The sequence below is a fragment of the Cydia fagiglandana genome, chromosome 2, assembly GCF_963556715.1.
Source record: "Cydia fagiglandana chromosome 2, ilCydFagi1.1, whole genome shotgun sequence".
NCBI lineage: Eukaryota > Metazoa > Arthropoda > Insecta > Lepidoptera > Tortricidae > Cydia > Cydia fagiglandana.
The window spans coordinates 9,454,549-9,480,685 of record NC_085933.1 but is presented as its reverse complement, the minus strand read 5'-3'; the positions used below and the strand labels follow the sequence as shown (position 1 = coordinate 9,480,685).

General features: G+C 38.1%; 1 protein-coding gene across 2 annotated transcripts; it reads right to left on the bottom strand.

Annotated features, from left to right (window-relative positions):
- Positions 1-504: 504 nt before the first annotated feature.
- Positions 505-24,266, bottom strand: LOC134675592 (peroxidase-like). Of its 2 annotated transcripts, none has more exons than XM_063533913.1 (13): positions 23,929-24,266; positions 20,688-20,797; positions 20,180-20,480; positions 19,776-20,013; positions 19,266-19,428; positions 18,849-19,045; positions 14,000-14,192; positions 10,900-11,097; positions 9,561-9,838; positions 7,748-7,903; positions 7,059-7,179; positions 5,437-5,617; positions 505-4,894 (listed from the first exon to the last, which is right to left on the bottom strand). In XM_063533913.1, exons 1-13 carry the CDS (start codon positions 24,048-24,050, stop codon positions 4,765-4,767), a joined length of 2,388 nt encoding a protein of 795 aa, XP_063389983.1. In that variant the 5' UTR covers positions 24,051-24,266; the 3' UTR covers positions 505-4,764. The 2 variants fall into 2 exon arrangements, with proteins under 2 accessions (XP_063389983.1, XP_063389991.1); XM_063533921.1 differs by lacking the exon at positions 23,929-24,266 and adding an exon at positions 20,986-21,074.
- Positions 24,267-26,137: the final 1,871 nt, after the last annotated feature.

Here is a 26,137-nt window from a genome sequence, read left to right as displayed (position 1 = left end):
TCGGCACGCCCAGCATCGTCATCCGAAGGGCCCTTCAGTGCCATTGGTGCCCGCGTTTCTCGAGCCCAACCGTCTGGCCAGGGTCGATGGCAAGAGGCTTGACGGAACTAAATTCCAAGCACCAAAGTTGGTTAGTGCGGCGTTTGGGGCTGAAATCATGGGACCTTTGGGAGCCTAGCGCGCGTCAATGCGCCTTTTAGAATTCTGGTGACTAGAGGGCTAGCCATTTCGCTCAGTAAATCAGCATTGCTGTCCAGCTAGGCAATGTGGCCAGCTTCCTAGGAACCCTACAGAGCGACCAGGATTTAAGGCATTTATGTATTTATAAGATTGCTAGGGGGTAGTATAGTTTGGCAAGTATCGTTTGTCAGTGGAGTATATGCGGAGAAAATCATTCTGTATTGTTAGGAACGACTTTTTTTCCATTCGGCTGTTACTGAAAAAACTTGATTGTCATACTATTGCTACTACCTATAGCGGTGCAAGACGAAAACAAACGAATAGTTATAGGAAACGAAATTTTAATTAACCGTATAAAAGAAACTTAATACAATAAAATTATACAATAGGTAGCAACCTCAGTTACAAAAACAGATATATGGAGTTGACGTAAAATATAGGTACTTGGGAGTAAATTGTGAGAATAACAAGATAAAGCAATAGTTAAAATAATATTAGTATAGTAATATTAATAAGTCGACACTGGCAATACAACAAAGCAGAATGGGCATGACCAATTTGCAGATTTGTGCTTATGATTTTGTGGAAAGTACCTATTAACCCCTCGGGCGGCTTGCAACAAACAATAGATGGAGAGCTTTAAGTATGCAGTTTATAAATAGACCAAAATACCCATTCTCCTTTATTCTTAAAACAAATCACTTGACCCCTTATTCATAAAACTTTACGGGCCTGATTTAGTTAAATTATGTTTTATCCCTTTCTTACAAATACATAAGTCAAAATGACAGATAAAGACAAACGCTTATTAGCTAATTGAGGTTTATAGCGCGTTTATGAATAAGGGGGTTAGTGTTTAAAAAGCTCCTTCTTAACCAAAATTTATAGTATAGCTGGATAGCAGAACAAAAAAAAATATTTGGAAGCTTGCGATTATACAATGATATATTCATGAACAAAATATCGTATTAACTTGCAATTTATCTATGAACCTAAGCAGTGTCAATCGAACATCTAAAAAATTGAACTTCTGAGATATAATTCAATTTGTTTTTTAAAGTTTTTATGACGTTAACTGCGGCAGCACATAACATTAGGCTAGGTAAATAGTTTGCGGTGCACGGTCAAATATATTTATCACCATCATTTATTACGTACTTTTTAGAATAAAATGGATCTATCACAGCCTTCACCAGACAGAAGTTTTGTGGCAAAATAAAGTGATTGACAAAATGAAATATCGACATGTCTGTTATCGATGTTGCCTTAACAAATGAATATATAAGAGAAGTAAAAATCTTGTGACGCTTTTTTTTCCTATTAGGATCGAAGGAGCTTGTAATTCTGAGTAGAAATAACATAAAGGTACTAAATTGTGACGTTCCATGGGAAAAGGTACCTTATGAGGGTTTCTAGTTTCGGAGATATTAAATGTTTTGTAAAAAGGTGAAAAAATGCACAATTTTTTTTTATTGTGTGATCTGAAACCTTAATACGTAACGTTTGTTTACCTGTTTTTATTTTTGTTATAAGTTAGTTATAAGCCGAGTAATGTCGTCTCAGAGTTTAGTACAAAAGGTACCTTATGGAAAAAAGATTGAAAATTCCCAAAAAAACTAGTCAATACGGGAAAAGAAGTTTGGTAGATATCTGTATTAGCATTCTGAAAAACTAATTTGATAATTTCAGTTCTGGTTGGGGCGCCTAGCAAATATTATAACCGTACATCGACCAACATTACAAATCCAAGTAGCCTGCTATTATACCAAAGTTACTCTCGTCAACTCTTTCCTAACTAGAATAATCTTCATTTGGTTTGGTCGCATGCAATAAATCTGCCATTGGTTTGCTGAAAAATGCCAATACCCGACGCATTGCCATATGGAATATCTGAGGTCATTGAACCTCAAAGCCGCTTGTCTTCAATGGCAACCAAAATATATTATTGATAAGAAATAGACGATTTATACCATCTTAACCCCAAAATATTCTTAGTTTATCCTAACTGTTCCATCATCATCATGCTTCATCATGTAACTTAACCACAAGGTACCTTTTCTTTACATACAAATTATTGGTCTTTTTTAACATTATTATGCCGAAGAACTAATTATATTTGTGGCAGTTTAACGTAAATTAATATTTTCTAGTCATAAAAGATAAACTTCAATGTAATTGATGTTTTGTAGTGATGTATTATTAAATTTATTTCCATAAGGTACCTTTTCGTAAATGTATGGAGTAAATACTGTTATTGTTATGTAAGTTTAAAGTGGCATAAAAGGTTAAATATAGTATTTAGTTGGGATTTTACGATTTATTTCATTTGAATAACAGAATTTCTTTCATATGTGCTCAGAAGAATTGATTATGGGTCACATTAAAAGTAAAAAATATTAGATTTTGTGATTTTACATGAAAAAGTCAGAAAATACATTTTCACCTCTAAATCGGTTTTTTTTTTGCTTAAACTGTCTCTCAGTGTCGTTTTCTAATAGATAAATTTAAATCTTGAGAGCTCATTGCAATCAATCGTGAAAATGAAATAAAAAAATATTTTCAAGAGATTGGTTAGTATACACATAAATCAGTCGATATCAAAGGTTACTATTTGCATTACAGAACAAGTCGCAACATTTTTTTAATCTCAGATGTATAAGGTATTATTATTTGTAGTCAACTATGTAACTTACTTCAGGAACATAGTTTTTTAGGCGGCTAAACTTAAAACTTCTCTATCGTAAAGTTGCTCATTTCACAACATTATTTTCAAAAAATCATATCTCTGTAACTACACAACTTAGGAGGTTGATCTTTTGTGTTATCGATAGCTTATGTATTTATTGTAAATTACTGGGGTATGCATAACTCCATACCCGCCATAAGGTACCTTTGACCGTGGGACGTCACAATTAATATAAATAATATTATAAATTCCATTTTATAAGATAGCTACTACGAAATACACAACACGTTCGATATCTTCTTCTCTTTTGATATATTGGTAGTTTACTTTCTTTTAGCACTGTAGACTACAGTTAGTTTACGTTTAATTTTATAAGTACTAAATAAATGTAATAAAAAATATGTAGCGCTTTGTAATTGATTTGCATTACTTATTGGAATTTCTCGGTAACTTATCAACATCAAGTGCATATTTTCAATATTAATCCATCACTTATCGATAACAGATTTATCGATCACTTTCCACACTCGTTTATGTCACAAAAACTTCTATGTCTGTGTCTGGTCTTCACACTAGATAGTAGATACGCCGCTAACTATAGCCTTATAAGTAACTAACTGCTACGTCTGCATCTACCGTACATCTATGAATTTAAATTGTGTTGATTTCAAAATCTGAAGGGACACATGGTTGAATAAAATTATACAGGATTCAAAATGTAAAGTTAAAATTGAATTTAAATTGATAATAACTAGTGTAATCAGTGTCTCAATAATGCTTGACGTTACTTTATTCAATTTCTTCACTGTTTCCCCAACCTCCGTCTCATCCATTTAACACCTTAAACTATTTAAGTCTTCTATTCAGACACACCCTAAATCTTAGTCGGAACAGACGACAGCACTAGACTTGGAAATGCAAGCTAAGATTCAGGCGTCTGGATTATATCCTAAATTGAAATTCGATAAACGCAATGAATTGCATTCCAGTCTTTGGCATTGAGAGCCTACGAAAGGCTGTCAGTTAAAAATAAAATTAGAATTCTCGATGTCATCAATTCAACGGTAAAGCAACAATAATGTGCATATTTATATTACGCTAACTAAGCGTTTGATGGGATGGCAATAATTTATGACTTCTATGAGTATTAATCTAAATGAACTACGGAAAACCGTAGTAATACGAATTATTATTTCAACACTGCGCAAAGCGCACTATACGCTGCTGCGTAGTGTAGATATAATACAACCTAACTATTCAAAACAGGTGAAAAAGTTGTCCGGTATTCAAATATAATTTAAAGCATTGTCGTTTTAGAAACGAAATAGGTTTTTTTTACAATTTTAAATAGCTTCTTAGACCTTTTAACATATGGGTCTAATGTAGGAAGCCACTCTTCCGCGGGCAACCGCGGCCCGCGACTATCACAGCCGCTGCACTAGGAGTAGACGTGGCACTGACTTATTCCTAGACAGGTCATGTATGCACAAATACTGAATGTCTCGACTGGAACTTTCCTTACTGCGGTTTGGAACAAAATTTGACCTAAACTCACTTTCAAAACATAAAAATCTCGTATTTTAATTTTCGCATAATTATGATACATTTTTTACGCTTAGATATCTAATACGACACGAAAAATGTATGACTATATGACAACCCAAGATAATTAAATTATAAAATAACTGTTTAAGGCAGACACGTTACGTAAATACTAATAAATAGGTATCGCATGGGCACAAAGGACGCGGGACGACGTTACGAATAGTTGGGAACGTTGATAATCTATGATGTTTATCAACAGACTCTTCATTTGTGGGTTGCGCGGTTGCGCATAGACTTGGTTCTCGTTACGTTAAGTACTACAAGCCCCTCGTGACGTCGTCGCCCTCGTGCAGCTACTGGGCGCGGTCGGCCACGCGCGTCTTGAGCCACTTAGTGGTGCGCGACAGCAGGTCCGGCTGCCCGGCCTCCTGCCAAGCCTCCAGGTTCACCTTCTTGATCTCGTCGCAAGGAACTTTAGGGTTACTGAAAATAAAACAAAATAAAACTTAATTAATAATTGTCTTCAATTTAAATGAAAGCGTTTTCGAGTTATCCATGAAAAAACTCAACATACAATAATAATCAAAATAATGATTGTGGACTTAAAATAAGTACCTACCTATTCCTAGACCTAAATAGGTACTTGATACACCTTTCATTATGTATTAGATTATTTTAAGATACACTCTTTGGTTGTATGAAAGGGAGCAGCCGGAACAACTCTTGGGCAACTGATTGCTTGCTAAAGCCAGGCGTGGCTCACTCCGCGATTTCGTCGCTTTGCTACAGGTAGCAACAAGTACATCCGTCACACACCAATTTTGGTGGCTAGCCATAAGCCGCGCGTGGCACTGTCGCCACCTAGCGACCATGTCTGTCCTGATCGTAACAGACGCGTTTTGTTAGAGAGTGAGTCCTCTGTACCTAGTACTATTATTTATTCTGTGCTAAAGCTCAAAATCTTGTCAAGAATATTCAATCAATCCTCCAAAGAAGTCAAGGCTTGATGTTGTATTAGCGTGTACCTGGGGGAGCTCGGCTGGAAGACGTCTCTCTGCACGGCGGTGAGGCCGCCGTTGTCGCACAGCAGACGGGTCAGCGAGGCGCGCTTCAGCTCGGCCAGCTGACGCTTGGTAAAGCTTCCGGCCTCGTCAGTGTGCGAGTAGAAGTAGCGGTCGCCGTAGCGAGTGCGCCACATTTGCTCCTCTGTAAAAGATAAACGATATGTTAATGATGCCATAAATAACATATAGGATAACATAAATTAGTTTCTGAAGGGAGTCGGTAAAGATTAGGATGTGTAAAAAAATCTACTAATGCTTACAGGGCCTCGCTGTAAGCATTAGTAGCATCCGAAATATCCGAATTCAATCACCGTTGTTACCACTGGGGACAGGTGAGAAAACTAGTAACAACTAGTGGGAATAAGCCGGGTATGACTACATTAGGTAGCAAGAGGCAGAAGCTAAAATGTATAGACTAACCCCCTTATTCATAAATCGTTACGGGCCTGATTAAGATGTTTAATCCCTTTCTTACAAATACATAAGTCAAAATGACAGATAAACAATTCATAGCTAATTAAACATAATGCCATAGGGCTCGAACGGCTTCATTATTGTGTTTAGTGACAACGAAAAGTGTGTGTCGCTTGAACTTGACCTGACCGTACATTGTGTTGTTGCCCATATTGTATAAGTAATACAAAACTTTACGACGAACGGCAAATATTTGATCAGCCAACTCAAACATACCAGCATAGCATGTAATTGTTCCATTAAAAAACTTTGACTATGAAAGGCATTTTAGCTGTTTTGTCGCCGCGCAAACAATGAAGGGTTTTGTTGCACACAATACCATTGTTTTGAGAACATATAAAGTCAGTTAACCTAACAATCATTTTCAAGCGTGACTATGACTATATTGTTTTCATGCCACAACTTGTTATTTTCATGAATGAAATTAATCTACCTTAACGTTCTTAACATTATGAGAACAGGTTTCAAATAAGTTATAATATATTTGTAGCATAGAGTAATATAAGTAAAGAAAGAGTGGTAACTCCATACATCAGTTTTCTAACCAAAACGCGCGTTATTTCGTAGTCGACATCTAGCGCCGTATAGCGGAACTATCATTACCCCTACTCGACACCAGATGTCACAAGTGTAGCTACTGACGAAAAATGTACTATTAAAACAATTTACAACTAATATTATAAGCAGAAGGGGTTGAAAATAGACTGCCAGTTAATCCGGTTATAATATTAGCTGAAAATTGTTGAGCATTAGAGTTTTCGTTCGCCGAGACATCTATTATCAACTAGCAGTACTGATAAATTCCGCTACATGACGCTAGATGTCGACTACGAAAGAATGCGCGTTTTGGTTAGAAAACTGATGTATGGAGTTACCACTCTTTCTTTACTTATATTACTCTATGATTTGTAGAATATTATAAGTTAGCAACAAAAATCTAGATTATTCTGAGCATTATATTAGGGACAAGATAGTATCGAGACTTTGCTCCAACTTTGCTGTCTAGACACTCTAAAGCAGAAGGAAGAGTCCAAAATACATATTATCTCTTATTACAGACGCTATATGTCACACTGCCCTGCCGTTGCTTATATTAAAAAAAAACTTACTGATAAGGCACGTAAAGGTTGGTCCGAAGGAAGAGCCGGGCAGAGGAGTCTCGGCCATGGCACCCACGACCAAGTCCACGTCGCTGGGGTGCTCGTACACTTCCATTAGCTTGTCAACCACCTGTCAACACGTATTTAGACATTATTATATAGTTATATCATCCGTATAAAATAGAATCAACATAGGTAAACGTCGGTGCTGATTTACTGAACCATGAAACTAGATATATAATATGTCCATTAATCTTGGATCGAACCTTGGTTGGGAAACTTGGGATGGTGGTTTTGATGCACGGTGTTGTCGAGATAATATATGGGTAGAGTTTAAAGTTTAGCGACGAAGCTTAGGTGACGTTTGGTGTGGTCTGGTCTGGTGGTGGTGGTGGTGGTATTGCAGACATAAGTTTGTAACTTTATGATAGGTAAATAAAGTATTTTAGATGTCTCTTACATATGTGTTATCATTTTAAAAGGCAATGAGGTACGTATAGCACGTGCACATTTAAGTTACGTTACGGGTAACATGGCGGTGGGTCAATAAATTAATTTATTGGAACTTTCGACACGTTTCCAGCGAAAACCGCGCATACGTACACGCAGGCTTTCAAACTAACAAGGAACTAGTAAAATAATATATAGGATATAAAGATGTTCTGTAAATGAATATAATGATATAAGTAAGAACGAACCTCCTGCGGGATGAGACCGGTGAAGTGCTGGAAGGTGGTAGCGGGCGGCAGGCCGCAGAGCGCGCGGTAGGCCGCGTAGCCCGGCAGGCCGTGGTCGCGGCCGCGCTGCACGTCCAGCGCCAGCGCGTCCAGCCCCCCCAGCCAGCCGTGTCGCACCTGCACAAGTATACAACTATTATTGCACTCAAAAATAAATAAATATTATAGGACATTCTAATACAGATTGACCAAGTCCCACGGTAAGACCAAGGAGGCTTGTGTTATGGGTACTCAGACAACCATATATATAATATACACTTAAATACATGGAAAACACCCATGACTCAGGAACAAATATCTGTGCTCATCGCACAGATAAATGCCCTTACCGGGATACGAACCCAGGACCATCGGCTTCTCAGGCAGAGTCACTACCACTACTCACTAGGCCAGACCGGTCGTCAACATCTCATAATGATGATAATGAGTCAATGTTAAGTGAACATGAACCATATAAGGACATAGGAAGTGATACGCTTTCGTGAAAAACGCGATCGCACATTCTGTTTCGCTACACATAAGTGATTCTGTTCAACCTACCGATTCTATTTTCGTGACAAGTTATTTACATGTTAATTACGCGCTGAGGTAAATTGAATTGTAAATTCCAGTAAAACTGATGATTACTTGCATCAACAATGGTTTCAAGTTTTATAATCATCATCTAGTTGCACATCATCATCGACTAACACAAAACGATACTAAGTAGTCGAGCCGAACTACTTATATAATTATTACAAACATAGGTACTCGTATGTGCAATTGTGCACGTAGGCACGTTTAATGAAGAAATAAGATAAATCGTAAACATTAAATATAAGTGAATAACAACAGTTATCAATGGAAGATTGCAGTATATTATGGAGGTAAGTATTCATAAAAACCACTGGCACTCAAATCATAATACAATAGTGATGTCATATTTCATCACTATTGTATTATGAATTGTAAATACAATCAATAGGTACCTACGTGATGCCCATTCTTGTTACCGCATAAGAAAAATTTATATCGTACAACGTTTTACAGTAGGTACATATCCATATGGCCCTTTAAATTTTCGATATATGTAGTTCCGTAATGTGCTATAATTATCGCTAGTGCGGTAAAGTAGCACCATATAATATGTAATGTCAAAAAACAGTTAACTATTCTTACAGATACTTTACTTCTGTCGTAGAGTCATATTTCGGTCCATGCTTAGCTATTTTATGAGCATTAGATTAGGCCGCCTCGATATGTAACTAGGTATATATTGATGAAAATAAAAACCTAGATAAGTAAATACCGTCTTAAAACCATCATAGATAAAGATAAGATAAAGGAATATATTATACGATATAAATCGTAAATATCGACGCGTACATTTGTGTCAACGTCACGAGTAAACAGCGTGACTGCCAAGGTTGCAGAACACACGGAACAGTAGACAACACACTTACTCATTCATTTTACTTTAAACACGTTTGTCATTTGTTATTGAATACTATGTAGGTAATACAAGTTAGGCAATTTTGAAAGACATACTTATTGTGATTTCCGTTAATTTTACTTTCAATACATAAATGGATAAATAGGTCAGATGAGGATGTTATATGGTAAATTAATGCTAAAGTAGTTGTAAATGATTATAGTAAAAAACTGATAGTTTTAGAACAAGTCGTATAAAAAAGTCACAGAGCTGGCGCAAGATAAAGAAAGCTGGAATATACTCCACCAACAAGAGAATAACTTTTTTGATGATGATGAGTAACTACAATAGTTATCAACTTACGTCATCATCGTAGTTCAAGTCCATCCCCTGGCTCTTCTGCGCCGCCATGCCCTTCAGGATCTTCTCTAGATTGCCGGGCACGATGGTGGGCTTGAAGAACGTGTCCTTGAGGCGGTGTGAGGACACTTCGTCGTTGGTGTCCACCAGTTCGATGTCCTGGTCGAGCATGGTGTGGACGAAGTGGAAGGCGGCCGTGGCGAACGAGTTGCTCACGGTCGGGTTCACGTCCGAGTTGTAGCCCGTGTCGTAGCTCTCGTACAGCTCATCGAATGGTTTACCTGATGAAACATTGTTGAATTAAAGGTTTATAGTTTCATTTTTAACTAAGTATACCTAAGAATGAAATTAAATTAAGCTTAGAATAAATTTAAAAGTGGAAAAATACTATCTTGGATGGGACTTGAATTTAGGGCCTCTGCATCAAATTGATTACTGGACGCATATTATGGAAATCAGATGACTAAAATGGTCAACGAGTGGTTGGGCTAATGGACAACAAAAACGGTCTGATAAATGATGAAGCTACGAAGTCAAAGATATTTAAATCCAGAAAAATCTGCAGTCGCTGCAAGTAAAACAAGTTGTTACACAAGGGTAACAACAACAACTGGTATCTAACTACAATATTCATTTTTGTTTCGCTGAACCACTACCCTGCTGATTCAGTAAACGTATTACAAAGTGATGTTCTCCACGAGTACGATGTGGGATGCTGTCTGTATTTATGGTAGTTCATAGACTTACTAGTAAGAATTGGCATGCGGAACAGGTGGTCGGAGCTGCAGACCGGGTTGAACACGCCCAGAGGTGCTCGCAACTACGATGCATGGTGCTGTGACTACTAGTAGTAGTTACCAGTGAGGGCGAGAACGTGCGTGCGTGCGTGCGTGCGTGCGTGCGTGTGTGCGTGCGTGCGTGTGTGTGTGTGTGTGTGTAGTTACCAGTGAGGGGGGGAAGCCAGTGAGCGTAGGTGATGTGCTGCATCGCCGCGACAACGATGCGCCGCGCCTCGTGGAACAGGCGGTCGGAGGTCCAAGTCGGGTTGAACACGCCCAGAGGTGCTCGCGACTACGATATATGATGGTGTGTGTGTGTGTGTGTGTGTGTGTGTGTGTGTGTGTGTGTGTGTGTGTGTGTGTGTGTGTGTGTGTGTGTGTGTGTGTGTGTAGGTACCAGTGAGGGGGGGAAGCCAGTGAGCGTAGGTGATGTGCTGCATCGCCGCGACAACGATGCGCCGCGTCTCGTGGAACAGGCGGTCGGAGGTCCAAGTCGGGTTGAACACGCCCAGAGGTGCTCGCGACTACGATATATGATGGTGTGTGTGTGTGTGTGTAGTTACCAGTGAGGGCGGGAAGCCAGTGAGCGTAGGTGATGTGCTGCATCTCCGCGACAACGATGCGGCGCGCCTCGTGGAACAGGCGGTCGGAGCTCCAGGCCGGGTTGAGCGCGGCCAGTGCGCGCGCCACGCGGTTGTGCTCGCGCACCCACAGCGCGTACATGCTCGTCAGCCATGGGTGCATGTTCACGCGGATATCACCTGGACAACGTCTTTTGTTAATAAATGCTAGTTATAATATCCTAATGTAATTATTTAAAATGGTGTTGTGCTATACTTATTTAGGACACTTTCTTTTCCTATTGTTTGTAATTTTGTTTTCTTTTTTATTATTGTTTATAAGTATTCTCTCATACCAAGAAAGAAGGAAAAAAGTACTTATTATGTTTACTTACCTATTCAGTAAAAACTTAAGTATAAATTTAATCAATTTCAAATAAATTCGTAATTTAACACATTGTAATATTCATTTGTAGTAAAAATAGTCCTGCAAAGCGATTTTTAACATACCTTACTTCTAATAATAATGTCGTTTTTATGTAACCGTTAAAAAAAGTACTTATTTAAATAACAAGACTTAAAAACTATTGTTTAGCCACGTCAAATTAAGCCGAATTTGGGCAAGCTGCGGAAATAATTCTTGTAGTTTTGAAAATTGGTACAGGCATACCTTGTAGTGTCTAGATAAACATACTAAAAGTCCTCGAGGGTAGGGGGTGTGCTGGGGGTGTAGAGGGGGGTTGAAGGTACCTTTTTTCATATTTTTGCTAATAACTCGAAAATGTGTACGAATTGCATTATAATTACTTCGGACAAAAGTTTTAACATAAAATTTACTACAAATTTGGTTATGTTTATTTTTACTCTGCGATCAATACTTTAGGAGCTACAGGCTGTTAAAGTTAAACAAGAGATAAAAAATAGACGGTTTAAGAAAACGTCGTATTTTCATAATTGTTTATCATAAATAAAAAAATTAATTGAGAATAAGCAAGCTAAATGACCTGCTGATAAAATATAAAAAAACCGGCCAAGAGCATGTCGGGTCATGCTCAGTGTAGGGTTCCGTAGTTACCCGTCCGTCAAAATAGACTATTTGCAAAAACTCAAAAACTGCTCAATCGATTAGGTTCGCTATATTTTTCTCTGAAAGTCTTTACTAAGCTTTACTTTCACGATTTTTTTCATATTTTTTGGACCCATGGTTCAAATGTTAGGGGAACTAAAGTGGAAAACACAATTTTTTTTCTTTCAGATCGATTATTTCCGAAAATATTAAGCAGATCAAAAAATGGTTCTCGAAGACCCATATTCGTTTTAAAAGACTTATCCAACGACACCCCACACTATAGAGTGGAAGCGAAAAAAAATTTCATCCCCTTTTTAATATACGGCAGCCACCCTAAAAAAATATTTTTTTCTAATTTATATTTTACAACTTTGTCAGCGTAACTGATTTATATATTCGTGTCAAATTTAAACATGAAAACTAGAAAAAAAAATTTTTATGGTGGTTGCCCTACATTAAAGTGGGGATGAAATTTTTTTTCGCTTCCACCCTATAGTGTGGGGTGTCGTTGGATAGGTCTTTTAAAACGAATAAGGGTCTTCGAGAACCATTTTTTGATCAACTTAATATTTTCGGAAATAATCGATCTGAAAGAAAAAAAGTTGTGATTTACCCCTTCTTAGTTCCTCTAACTTTTGAACCATGGGTCCAAAAAATATGAAAAAAATCGTGAAAACATAACTTAGTAAATACTTTCAAGGAAAAATGTAGCGAACCTAATCGGTATAGCTGTTTTTGAGTTATGGCAAATAGTCTATTTTGACAGACGGGTAACTACGGAACCCTACACTGAGCATGGCCCGACATGCGTATGACCTATTTTTTTATATTTTATCAGCAGGTTGCTTAGCTTGCTTACTCTAAGCTATTTTTTTTATTTGTGATGAACAATTACAAAAAAACGACATTTTCTTAAACCGTCTATTTTTTATTACTTATTTAACTTTAACAGCCTGTAGCTCCTAAAGTATTGATCGCAGAGTAAAAATAAACATAACCAAATTTGTAGTAAATTTTATGATAAAACTTTTGTCCCAAGTAATTATAATGCTATTCGTACAGATATTCGAGATATGACCAAAAATATGAAAAAAAGTACCTTCAACCCCCCTCTACACCCCCAGCACACCCCCTACCCTCGAGGACTTTTAGTATGTTTATCTGGACACCACAAGGTATACCTGTACCAAATTTCAAAACTACACGAATTATTTCCGCAGATTTTTCTAATTTGCTTAGGCTATGTTACCTACCTACTTTGACTAGATATGTTATCTTCGTAGTTCCTTTTTTTTGTTTTATGCTTTGGATGTACATAGTTACATACAAGTAAATTTCCACTAACCCGTATAAATGACAATGTGGTTCAGTGAAGGGGACGGACTGAAAATCAGCGCTGCGCAGGCAATTTCTAATGAAATGACTGACGCGGCGTATGCTGAGCCCGTTCCTTTTGCCGCACAAATTCTTTGGTAAATCTTATTATATTATGTAACCAGTGTGCTTTTTGTGTTGCAGTAAATGGTTTCTTATTCTTATTCTAATTATTATATTACTAATATTTCTGATTAAGTATGTAAAAAATATTTCTGTAATGTAATCCAGAAAAGAAAATGAGAACTACGTTTGTATGGACAAGCGGTTGTTGACATTGTTTTAACTGCTACCAGCAGCCTTCAGGCAGATAGTGACCATTGTTTTTAGATTAGATATGATACTATTTAAATAATTTAATCAGTGGATCATACAACACATATCTTTAATTAATCTGAACGATAATAACTTTTTACGGGCGTCCTTCCTTTAGGACTTAGGATTCTGGGCAGTAGGGACAGGTCAAAAGACCAAGCCAACAGTCTCATGGCTGATTTAGACGGCGCGCGAACTCGCATGTGATTTTAGTTAGGTACATTACGAACTGTTGGTTCCGTCCAATTCAACCGACCGATCAAAACCCGCATGCGAGTTCTCGCATCGTCTAAACGAGCCCTTACGTTACGTAGACCTCCCATAAAACAAGTCCAACCGACTCACCAGCTTTAAAGCAGGTATCGGCCCGGCCGGGCACGAGACACTGCGCAGTGGGGTCGGCAGACAACGGCGGCAGGTTAGCGCCGGGGCCCGAAGTCTTGAGCAGACCCCCCTCCATCTCGCGGAGCGACGCCGCCTCGCGACCGTTCGTGCCGTACAGCTGGGACCCGTCCATGAAATGCGTGGCCTGGTTCATCTGGAAATAATAAGTACGTACTTTTGAATGAATGAATGAAAACATTTATTTTCAGGCAATTATTGGCCCATAGATATATAAGGGTGATGTAAATATACACCATTCATTTTGGACTTCACGGGCCTATAAATCCCGGACTTTTGATAGGTTTGCGTGGGGATATAGATCCAACACGTAGAGGCCCCTTGGAGAACTTTAATGTCATTGCTTTAACGCCTGCTGGAATCCGTTCACAGGTTCAACAATAGACACCCATGAACCGGTCTCAGCAGGCATTGGGACTATTGTAGAAACAGTGAACAGTATACCGGTCTATATATTGAAGTTTGGGTGGACAATGAGACCACCATTCATTATTATTATATTAACCAGGAGTTTGATATTAATTGTCTCCAGAAAAAACTAAAATTAAAGTCTGTCGAAAGTAGGGAATGCAATACCGGGATACCAGGATCCCGAAATACCGGGATCCCGCATGCAATTTGCGGGATTAATCCCGCTCGTAAATTAAGCGGGATCCCGCGGGATTTGCGGGATCGAAGAGCGACGTGGTTCTTAGGTGTTACTACAAGGAACACAGGCTCGGGCACGTGCCTACTGGCGAAAATTCTTCACGGAGCCTAAATGCATCTATGGAGGAAAGGGGTAATGACACGGAAGAGCATTTTACCCGAATTTGTCTATTTATTTCATCACACTTGCTCGTAATAGTATTTTATACAATCGTGATATAATAGAGAGCTTTTCAGTCGAGTACCGTGTTTAGGCAACGAAGCTTGCTGAGTTGCCTAAGTTAGGTACGAGATTGAAAAGCTTGATTATATCACTATTGTATACAATACTTTATCTACGAGCCAAAAAAATAATACTTTAAACTAGTAGAATCATACAAACAGATCAAACCAAAAGTATTCACAGCTAAGATACGCAAGCAGCCGCGATACCTTAATACTGGTACGCGCCCCCGGCGCTGCGCCCGGCGCGTTGGTCAACGACACCTTCTCGTAACTCATGAGGCCCTGGTACTTGCTCCGCGCTAAATTCAATTTTTAGACAGTTGTTTTCTCGATTTTGGCCACCGTAGCCTATGGAGACTAACAAGCAACGCTAAGTGGTTTTCGTAGTCTATGGATGTTGCTATTTTAAGGGTGTCACATGCTCGTTTCTGACTTATGAACCAATTGTTTCTACTATACAACCTAAAATAAATAATTAATTTGAGCTATGCTTTTGTTTCGTCCTGTTGATCGCGGAGAGCTGTGATTGGTCAATTTTATTATAGTTGACTAAACTGTATCGTAATGAATATTATAGTTGAGTTGGGAGCCCACACATTAAAAATACCCAATTGAAGTTTGGTATATGAAATCTTAATTCAAGAATTATAGTCGACGAGTAGATAAAAGGTGTTATTTTACGTAGGCGACGCGGTCCGTAAATCTTAAATTTGTACCCAGGGAATTTTGTTATGTAGGTACGTCCGAAATTAGGCAGATTTTTTATTGTTTTCCCTCTTTTTTCCTCACAGGTGTGATGAAAAACATTGTGTGCCACGAGTGGTACAGGACTTACGAAATCGCGTTAATTAAGCCTTTACACACGTTCTTAAATTCTTGATTACTGTAATTATACCGTATTCTTTTAATACAAAATGTACTATTTCTAATTTTAGTTTACTTTTTGTTTTCAACCTTCATATTTAGTACTAATTTGTAAAATTGTATACTAACTTGCGGGATCCCGCAAATACCGGGATCCCGCGGGACTTAAAATGGCAATCCCGCGGAATACCGGGATTGAGTTCTTCATGCGGGATTGCATTCCCTAGTCGAAAGTATTGCAGTTATTTAAAGTTCTAACTAAACTACGTAGGTGTACACGCCTATATTTTATTATTGTATTTATGTTATACCAATGTTATACCTACATACAGTACCGGTCAAAAGTTTAAGTTCACTCTGTAAATTCGGTTAAATGAAGCTATAACACAATGTACTAATAAAAGTATTTAATAATCTTTTATTACATAATAAATTAAAGGTAATTCTCTAATTTAAAACCACAATTAAATAAAAAAGATCAGTTTTTGCCAACTTTAGACTCTTCAAAATATCCGCCTTTTGCTTTCAATGCTGCCATACACACTTTCGGCATTCGCGTAATTAGTTTTTGCAGTGTTGATGTCGAAATTTTATTCCAACAAATGTATAGGTATTCCCAAAGCTGTTCTTTATTAGTTGGCCGCATTTTTCTCACACTCCTGTCCAATTCATCCCATAACAACTCAATCGGATTGAGGTCGGGCGATTGAGGAGGCCAATCCATATATTTTAATTCTTTTTGGTTCTCTTTGGATGAAATGTAGTTTTTGCACAACTTCGACGTATGCTTGGGATCGTTGTCTTGTTGGAAAACAAAACCTCTGCCTACAATCCGTTTTCCAGATGGAAAAGCGTGACGTTGCAAAATGTTATGATACATTTTCTTATCCATTATGCCATTGACTCTCACGAGATCACCAACTTTATCACCCGCAAAGCATCCCCAGACCATAACTGATCCTCCACCGTGCTTCACTGTTGGCATCACGCATTGCTTTATCATTCGTTCGCCTACTTGTCGTCGAACATATTGACGACGTCTCCCTCCAAAAATTTCAAACTTCGATTCGTCAGAAAATAAAACTTTAGACCACTGTTCAGACGTCCAGTTTTTGTGTTTCTGGGCCCATTTCAACCTCTTAACTTTATTCTGACTACGTAACAAGGGTTTTTTGGCAGCAATACGACCTTTTAGACCATAGTTTCGCAGACGCCGTTGCACTGTCGAAACCGATACTCGCTGTTCTCGGGTGGCGTTGAGTTCTTCGCAAATTTCTGGAGCAGTTAGAGTACGTTGGCGTTTGCTCTGCACGCAAATAAATTGGTCTTCACTTTTAGACGTGACTTTTGGCCTACCTGATCGAGATCGACTGCAATTAAGACCGGTTTTTTGTTTTCGTTTCAAAGTACTCACGACAGCGGTTTGAGAAACCTTCATTTTTTCAGCGATTTTCCGCGTCGTGTAGCCCTCATTTGACAGAGTTACAATAACAGCACGAGTTTCGACACTAAAATCGGCTTTGCGACCCATTTTAAATGATTTCTAACTTCACGAAATCTCATAGGAAATACGGAACAAAAATATTAAATGGATCAAATTTTCCGAATAACATAAAACGATTCCTCCAAGAGGTATTTTTATTGTTATTTGGTAGTCGTAGAAACAATTAAACGTTTGAAATTCAAAACATATTCTATATTTGAACATAATTAAATATGATAACCTTATTTCGCAGAGTGAACTTAAACTTTTGACCGGTACTGTATGTCAGTCATTTCGTAATTAATCGCATTCATATGTTCTGTCTCGTTACATGTATTACTTTTACCTACCTACAGGAAAAGATAGGTAAAGTAAAGGTAAGGTAAAGTTAGGTAAGTCGGACTAAGAAAACTCTGCATGGCATTTGCAATGGCAGTGTGGCAATGTCATCTGTAAATGACATTTTTTAATGAAAGTATGATGTTTATAATGACACTTTAATGTTCTATTCAAATCGGTACAAAGTTAGTTTGGGCGGACTTGAATGCATAAAGATCACGTTCCCAAGGTTTCGGCTCTGGCATAAACAAACCTATCAACCACAAATGCATGTCTGTTCAACAACAAGGTCATTGTGACAACCGAAAAAACAAACGGTCTATTGCATCGCGGAAATTTCCGATGTTTTCATAATACGAGTACTTACTACCATTTCTTTATCAAAACTAATAATGATTATCAAGCCTATAGTGATAAACCACGGTCTACAATGCACCTATCTACGTAAAAACGTGGGCAGAATAGATACCTATAGAGATTAGAAGGAAATGTAGAAAACTGTAGGTATGAAACTTGCATCGAGTAATGCGATACGTCTCTTATTAAGTTGCGTTCGAGTCTATTTAAAATAAAATGTTTCAAGTCAACATGATTATTTATGAAATAATCAAAATAATCCTAACGATGGCCGAAAAACAAGGTCAATGACCTGAACTGGTAATGCCATTCAGTGCTGAACTGAACGAAACTATAACAAGGTTCGTACAGTCAGCGATACAAGTAAAAAAGAAACTAATTTTTATTTAATTACTTCGACAAGGTTCAAATTAAACTGTTATTGTGAAGCAGTCTAGTTCGCTTGTTTACGTAGGTATTCAGTTTACCTTGAGCTCGAGTTGCATGAATTGCACCCGTTATTATGCAAGAAGCAAATAGGTACTTATACGCTTCCAACGTTTATACAATTGTACGACAAATACGTAGATATAAGATACACTGGCTAAACAGGACCAAAGTGCAACCTATTTTTAGTTAAACTGAGCTCGTGTAAATATGCACCTAACTATATAGACATTAGGCATATGTTGCTATAAAGTAATATCATATTTTGAACCGATAGATACCTACAGAGACTGACACATGCCATCATTTAAATGTTCTTGAAAGTTACAATAGGTTCTCAATGTGAGATAAAACATACAATAAGAGCTGTAGGTGCATGAAAGGCCATTGATATTTTATCTCCAAATTCTATTTAATATTAATGCACATAATGGATGTAATGGAACTTACCTGTTCTGAAGCACCAAAACTGCAGTCTCCTCTGTACGTTGTGGCCGATCGGGTATACTCCATGCAGGTTTGATATTCCTTTTTGTAGAAGAGATCATCAAAAGGTACAGATATGGGCATGCAGCTCGGATGCAGATAGCGAGGTGATAGCCCTGAGCCATCATTGTCACAGCAGCGGATCGCCTGGTGGGTATGGACTAGAAACAAAGATTACAAATTGTTGGCACAAAATACATCTATAAAATCATAAACGTCTAAAAATAGAATAAGTCCAACACAAGTTACACAAGATCATCGTATTCATTCTATAAATACTAACTCGTATACTTAAAACAGGTTTGGCAACCAGGGTGTTTACCTGTAGCTAAATATAGATCTACCTATTCTAATTAAAAATAAAAAGCATACAAAACTTACTTGTCTTCCTTACGGGAATGTGGACCAAGTCTTGGTAAATGAACTGACTCCAAATGGGCAAGGCAATGCTCTTTTTGTCATCAGGTCGATCCAAGTTACTGGTGAGTTTTGTGCTGACTAAACGGGCAGACGGCAAAGGCTTATTGTTTGCAGAAGAGCGAGGCTGAAATCAAAAAAAGTTATGTAGAATATATTGTTTTTAATTAACTACATAGATCAGAGGTAAGTACATACATCGCAATCGGCTATACTGCAAAACGTAATTCAAGACCAAAAAAAGTAAGAAATGTTGCCACTTTTTTACTAGCGCGTCTTGTATTTATGTACAAATAAATAAATAAAAGTACTTTAGTAGGAGTAAAATTACTAAGGAATAAATTATCTGAGCGTGATTATTTATCAAAAGGAATTTACTATTTTAAAAACAAATTATTGCAATGGCAACATTGTCGTACTTTTTTTGGTCTTGAATTACGTTTTGCAGTATAATTTGAGATTTTTTATACTAACCTCTTCGATGCCGTCAGCATATCTTGGGTGCAAGAGACGCTTGTAGCCAGTTAGTGATTGACCCCAGGAAGACCGTACAGGATTGTTACACGAGCCATCGAAGGAGCGATAACGTGATGATAACTTGTTAGAACGGCACGCCAGTCTTTCAAGCGCGGCACACTCTGGCCCATATTCACTACCACGCAAGTTCAAAGTACTAACATAGCTCGCACACTCGTCCTTGGCCAAACCGTATCTAAAATAAAAACAAATATTCATCATTCGATGTCTTATTATAAAACCTTAGCAAAGATTTGATTTACCAATTTCTAATTAACTGTTTGGCTAGACTAATGATTCTTTTATCACAAACAATTTAACGCGTAAATCGAATGAGGAAAACCTTACATTAACCGACTAACCTTGTGCATCGAGTTACAACCAAATTCTGTGACGCTTTTGTGATAATCATAGACGACTTTTCATAAAACATCGCGTCATCCGAAGGGAGACCTTGGATCATGAATCCCTTTCCTGGTGATCCTGCTCTCGGAGTGATCCCAGCAGCGTTAAGATTCTGTTCTAGCCTCTCCAACAATGAAACTGAAAATTTGCTAATACTGATAGACTTGTTGGTTTGGATTCCAGTTATAGGGGGAAGTCTTTTCAACATCTCTGCACTTGGAAATGGGAAGTCGTACATTGGAGGCGGGTGAAGATTATCTGAAAAGAAATAAAACTTTAAAAATGCCAAAAACACTTCTGAGCAACAAAACAATTCCGATCAAGGTCATTCTTTGTGTATATTTCTATGGTTACGTCTAATTGCCACGACTATTTTCATACATTTTGTACGGGTCGCGGCAATTAGACCGCAGAATGACCGCAGAAATATTTTTTGAGAATGACCGATCTAGGTGTGTTCCTTACCAGAATTCAATATTAAGTTAAGCGGGTAAGGAGCAACATGGCTCCCAAACGTTACTCCCGCCCACAACACAACTCCCAGCAAAACCACCTTGACCATTTCTTCCAGAATACTGAAACAATACAGAGAACATCGGTTACTCAAGCAATATACGAAAGAAATAGTTACCTATTAACTACAGTAGCTTAGCAGCATTAAGCAATCGAAACATTAATAATTTTTATGCACACATTTTAATTACTACAACATATTTTATGAGTTTGAATCAAACGTAGTCAAACCTAGAATATGGCTACAAACCGATAGATAAAATTAACGACCAACATGAATGAACCTCTAATGATTACTGTTAAGTTCGAAGTGAAACTGGCAAACAAGTGGACAGTTTATAAGAAGATATGTTGATATTAGGGAGCAGGGGCGACGGCTAAGGGTATCGGCCTGACCTTTTCTGGTCGAGTCGGACCTTTAACATCTCACGATAGTACCTAAGACTACGTGTTATTACGTTTTGGTTCTCTTATCAAGGAGCCAAGCCTCCGATGATGTAGGGACAAGCCCCCGGATCCTCGTACGCGAATCAGACTTTGTACACATTCAATAGGCGTCATTATCATTAATATTTGTTTGACCGATTTGCTGAGTTATGTAAAGGGTTCCGTATCCACGTAGTATATTTACGGGTCGCCATACAAAAAACAAAGAACATTATCACTGACCATTTAAATAGGTACTTACACCTATATTTATTATTTTATATCATTATACTCAGACTTCGGCCACAATGAGAATAATAAATAATATGAAGTGATTAAATAATGCATCATGCCTACGGCTAAAGAATAATCTCGTAATCCTAAAGATAATATGTACTATTCACAAATATTATTCTTAATTAAGTAACATAATAATAACTATTCTCTAGTAAAAAAAGTGGACCTAGGTATATAGCTATTTAATGGACCTTTCAGTACATACCTCTTTCCGGAAGTGAATTAAGGACCTCCAAAAGATAACTTATCAATGTTTATCCACGTTTAAGGGGCCATGGCCATTATTTATGTCTAATTAAGTTTCTAGATGATGATCAATAACAAATAGGATACAATTTAGGTACCTTCGTAGACTAAACAAATATACTTTATATAACTATGTTGTTTGGATTTTGCAAATAAAGCGCATATATATCTAACGCCAAGACGAACTGTTGGTTGATGATGTACAAACTTCACCGCGGTTCTGGACAAAATGACCTGAAGAAAATGATGCATTCGAACCTCTTTATACCATGATATACTCACGTTGGAGTATTTGTATTAGCGTGTTGTTGCCAATGTATAAAACCTGTTTTTTATTCAGGTTATTGAACTTTCTATTATACTTCAGTACGTTATTTCTTTGACTCCTTTGGGCCATTGATGCGCGCATTAGCACGGTGCTAATTCTTCTGATAGAGTGAGCGTCGGCGTCTCGTCAGCGCTATTATGGAAAATGGCGCTGCTGCGAAGTTGCGCCAACCATATGGCTCCTCTACACGATAGGCCAACGCCGACCACTCCAAGGGAAGCATTTATACGTTAGAGGGAGCAAGTGATATTGCTGTCTCATTCTACTGCATCGCTGCGTCCCGTCCCTTGGAGTGGCCGGCGTTGGCTCATCGTGTAGAGGAGTCATTACGTCGAGCAGCAGCCATAGAGTTGACTAGACGCAGACGATAGTGTGGGGCTTGAGAGATGCTAGTGTGGGGCGGCCCATAAGTATCTGAGTCAAGTTTGAGAAATAACAAAAGGGGCTGTCCATAAATTACGTCATCGATTTTTGATTTTTGACCCCCCCTCCCCTATAATCATCCAAAAATCATGTTCCTCCTACTTCATGCTACCGTCATCCGATACCCAAACCCCCCCCTACGTAATTTATGAATAGCCCCAAAGGCCTTTCTTCAATATTTTTAGCTGTACGCTGTTTGAAATACCTGCAATGGCTATAATCTAACTAAAAATAGCCGTAAATTTCATTATCATCATTATTATGAGCATCAATAGTTGTAAGTTGTACGACTTTCAAACCTAAAGACCAATAGTTTCCCCGCAAGGTTGGAATGGAAGGCTACATTTTGCAAAAAACTGCTTTTTTACCATATATGTAGTTGCAAACATAGCACAGCTTAGCTATGGTGGAAATGTAGCCTTAGATTGCAACCAGAAAAGCGCAAAGATGAGCCAGGGGGCGAAAAATGACTAATAACTATGCATCTTTAGAAAACATATAACTTAAAAAACAGCGACGTGCAAGTCGGACTCACATTCACAATACGAAAGTATTCATATATACATTCCTTCCACAACTTAGTATTATGTATGGAACCCTGATTATTAAACCCTTCAAAAGTGGCACATAGGTATATGTTTAAAATTTATTTATGTTACATCACACCATGTCCGCCTTTGGGTCACAGACTTATGTACGTACCAAATCTCAAATTAATTGATCCAGTCGTTTCGGACCAAGTAAGCTATAACAGACAGATAGGCGGACGGACGAGTGATTATATAAGGGTTCTGTTTTTTTTTCCTTTTGAGGCAGGTACCAACCCTGAAAATACACTTAAAGTTTCGATTCGAAATAGCAATTAAGACTTGGCTAAGCAGAGGCTATAGAGGACAACCAACCCTTCAGATTGGTTTGCAAAGGTGGACCCTTCGAATTTGCTTGCCTGTTGCCTGACTGACACCATCATAATAGCTTGTGTTTGAAACTTTTGTACACAACTGTATAATGTATATGAAATGGAATGAATGAACAAATGACAACTACTATCACTCATTCTTTGAACAGCTGTTATGTCCTTGTCATTCATGACATGTCATGTGAATGAAGGGGGAAGAAGTTTGTTTTTTGTAACATTTCACTTTATTTATTTTCATTGACTATCTTCATACCTACTTAGTACATGACACATGACTGTGCCTATCTACCCACACAACCTACCTAGTTAAAATGACAATTTAATTACCCAAATCTATTTATAATCAAGAAAAGATAAAAGTATCTTATTACTATAATAATAAATAGTCTATCCACTAAACGTAAACAATCAACAATAATATTATGATGTCGTTGCCGTCCCATCGCGAAGCTTTCCAGATAGGTACCTACTATCCCATTTGACATACATCGCGTGGCATTACTTTACCTCACTATATTTCAAAACAGTAATGTAAAATTAAACATTCGACTTACGTGGAATGTTCCCCACACCCATCGCATTCAGACCGCCTTCTGGAACATTTCTCCGGAGACTTGGACTTGGTGGTTTCAGCGTTCAACATCGACTTTCCTTCAATGATCCGTTTAAACAACATAATAGCAGGAGCAGAATTTGTTGTTTACGACAATTATCACGTTTCACGCGAATGTTTAGTTGATTGAGCACTACAGCTGACGGGACTTGCTCAAAAGAACGATGTTCCATTAGATTGGCAATGGAGCCAAATTCACTTCTACTGCCAAACTTGCACTGTATGGCAGCAGCAACAGCAATCGGCAAAGCAATGGAACAAACTCGAACTCGGTGCTCGTTGCGCTGCGCAAGGCGAACGAGACTACGCCCCGCCTCTGCCTCACTTTCCCCTCCAAAACATTGCCATGAAACTCCATACTCCATGCAAAGGTAACAATGCCACAGCCACAGTGTAGAAAAATACGCTACAAAATTGCAGTATCTAAAAGACAATATTGTAACTGTTTGCATATTTTTACTGGTAATTAAAGTTAAATAATATTTTAAACTGTTCAGTTCCTTTCCTTCAACTTTGAACCCGTTTTATACATGTGGCCAGTACATGAGTTATTATTTTTATCTGCTTAAAATTAGACTGTGGTAAGTATTTAGTCCAGAGTCTTTATTACAGGCGGGTACAGTGGCGTTCAAAAGTGCATGGATAGATGTCGACCGTAATGCCTTAATATGACGGTTGAAACATCTCCATGTACTTTTGAACGCTAGTGTACGTCTAATAGATTCAGACGGTGCGCGAACTCGTATGCGATTTTAGTTACATTGAGGACTATCGGTTACATCCAATTCAGCCAACCAATCTAATGGCTCCTCTACACGATGGGCCAACGCCGGCCACTCCAAGGGACGCATTTATTTATATTTTTATTTAGATATTTAATTCAGGCAACAAAGCCCATATTACAAATACCTTACAGACTAACATACATATGTATTTTATAAACTTAAAACTAAACACTATTTAGACGACAAAACGGCGTGGCTCCGTTGTGTCGGCAGCTCTTGTGTCGGATTCGGCAGTTTGCCCCGGAACCTCCGAAACACGACACCTTTCGGCCAGAAGTCGGCGCAAGTGATATTGCTATCTCATTCTATCGCATGGCTGCGTCCCTTGGAGTGGCCGGCGCTGGCCCATCGTGTAGAGGAGCCATAATACCGCAATGTAATGAAACTCGCATGCGAGTTCTCGCACCATGTAAATAGGCCTGAATCCAATAAGGTACCTACTTATACACCCCTCCCTCCCCCTAAACGTGTGACGCAACTAATGGATGACCCCTTTTGGGATTTGTCTCATAGTAAAAGTAGTTCAGCTCAGCATTCACACCGTAAATTATTGTCAGGCGACTAAAAACAACCTGTATATGATAATGGTATTTAATGTGGAAATTGTAGCAGTATGTAAACTTTATTTTTGTTAAATTTAATCGTATGCCTGTATGGCTTAAAGAACTCGCATTCAGGCCATTACACAATTGTTAAAGTGTTTTTTTTTCTTTGCCAAAATTAATAAAATTTGCATATATATTCATTAACATATTTATAACGAAATTACGATAAACCTAATTCATTGGGTACTTGTGCATAAAATATGCTACAAATTCTTAAAAACATGAATAAGAATTTTGCACGAACACTTTAATAAATTCTCCGTAGCACGTGGTGAGCGCATGCTCACAGCGTGCTTGACACCATGTTCCTTCCTTCTCTACGCGGATATCTGCATCCCACTCCCGCATCACGCAGTAACAGCGTGCTCGAAATGCCGGTTTGTTTTTGCTGAGGACACCGTTCGAATAGCGCAATGTTCACATAGCCCTGCCTTTATTTATAAACTTCATTCGTATGGATCACCTGCAAATAGTTACCTTAACGCGTATTCGATGGGCTGTAGTTTAATATAAGTATAACCATATTTTACAAATACATACTATATTTATACGTATGTATATAGTATGGTGAAATTATAATATGGTAATATTCGGTAGCTTTAAAGCGAGACCATCTTGATCCTATTACATAATATCCTATCCAATTCTATCACATAACAAAATTAACTCATACTCATAACAGTCATAACGTAATTTCCAAATATAACGTTTCCATTGCAGTATGTGGGGGTTACATCGTTTGATGTACATCATATTTTTA

Excerpts from the sequence above, each read along its gene's own strand:
- LOC134675592 (XM_063533913.1), bottom strand. The coding sequence starts at position 24,050 with ATGTTGTTTAAACGGATCATTGAAGGAAAGTCGATGTTGAACGCTGAA. Across the intron at positions 7,180-7,747 it reads CCGGTCTCATCCCGCAGGAG|GTGGTTGACAAGCTAATGGA; the intron begins GTTCGTTCTTAC and ends ACGTGTTGACAG. Across the intron at positions 4,895-5,436 it reads TTCCAGCCGAGCTCCCCCAG|TAACCCTAAAGTTCCTTGCG; the intron begins GTACACGCTAAT and ends TTTTATTTTCAG.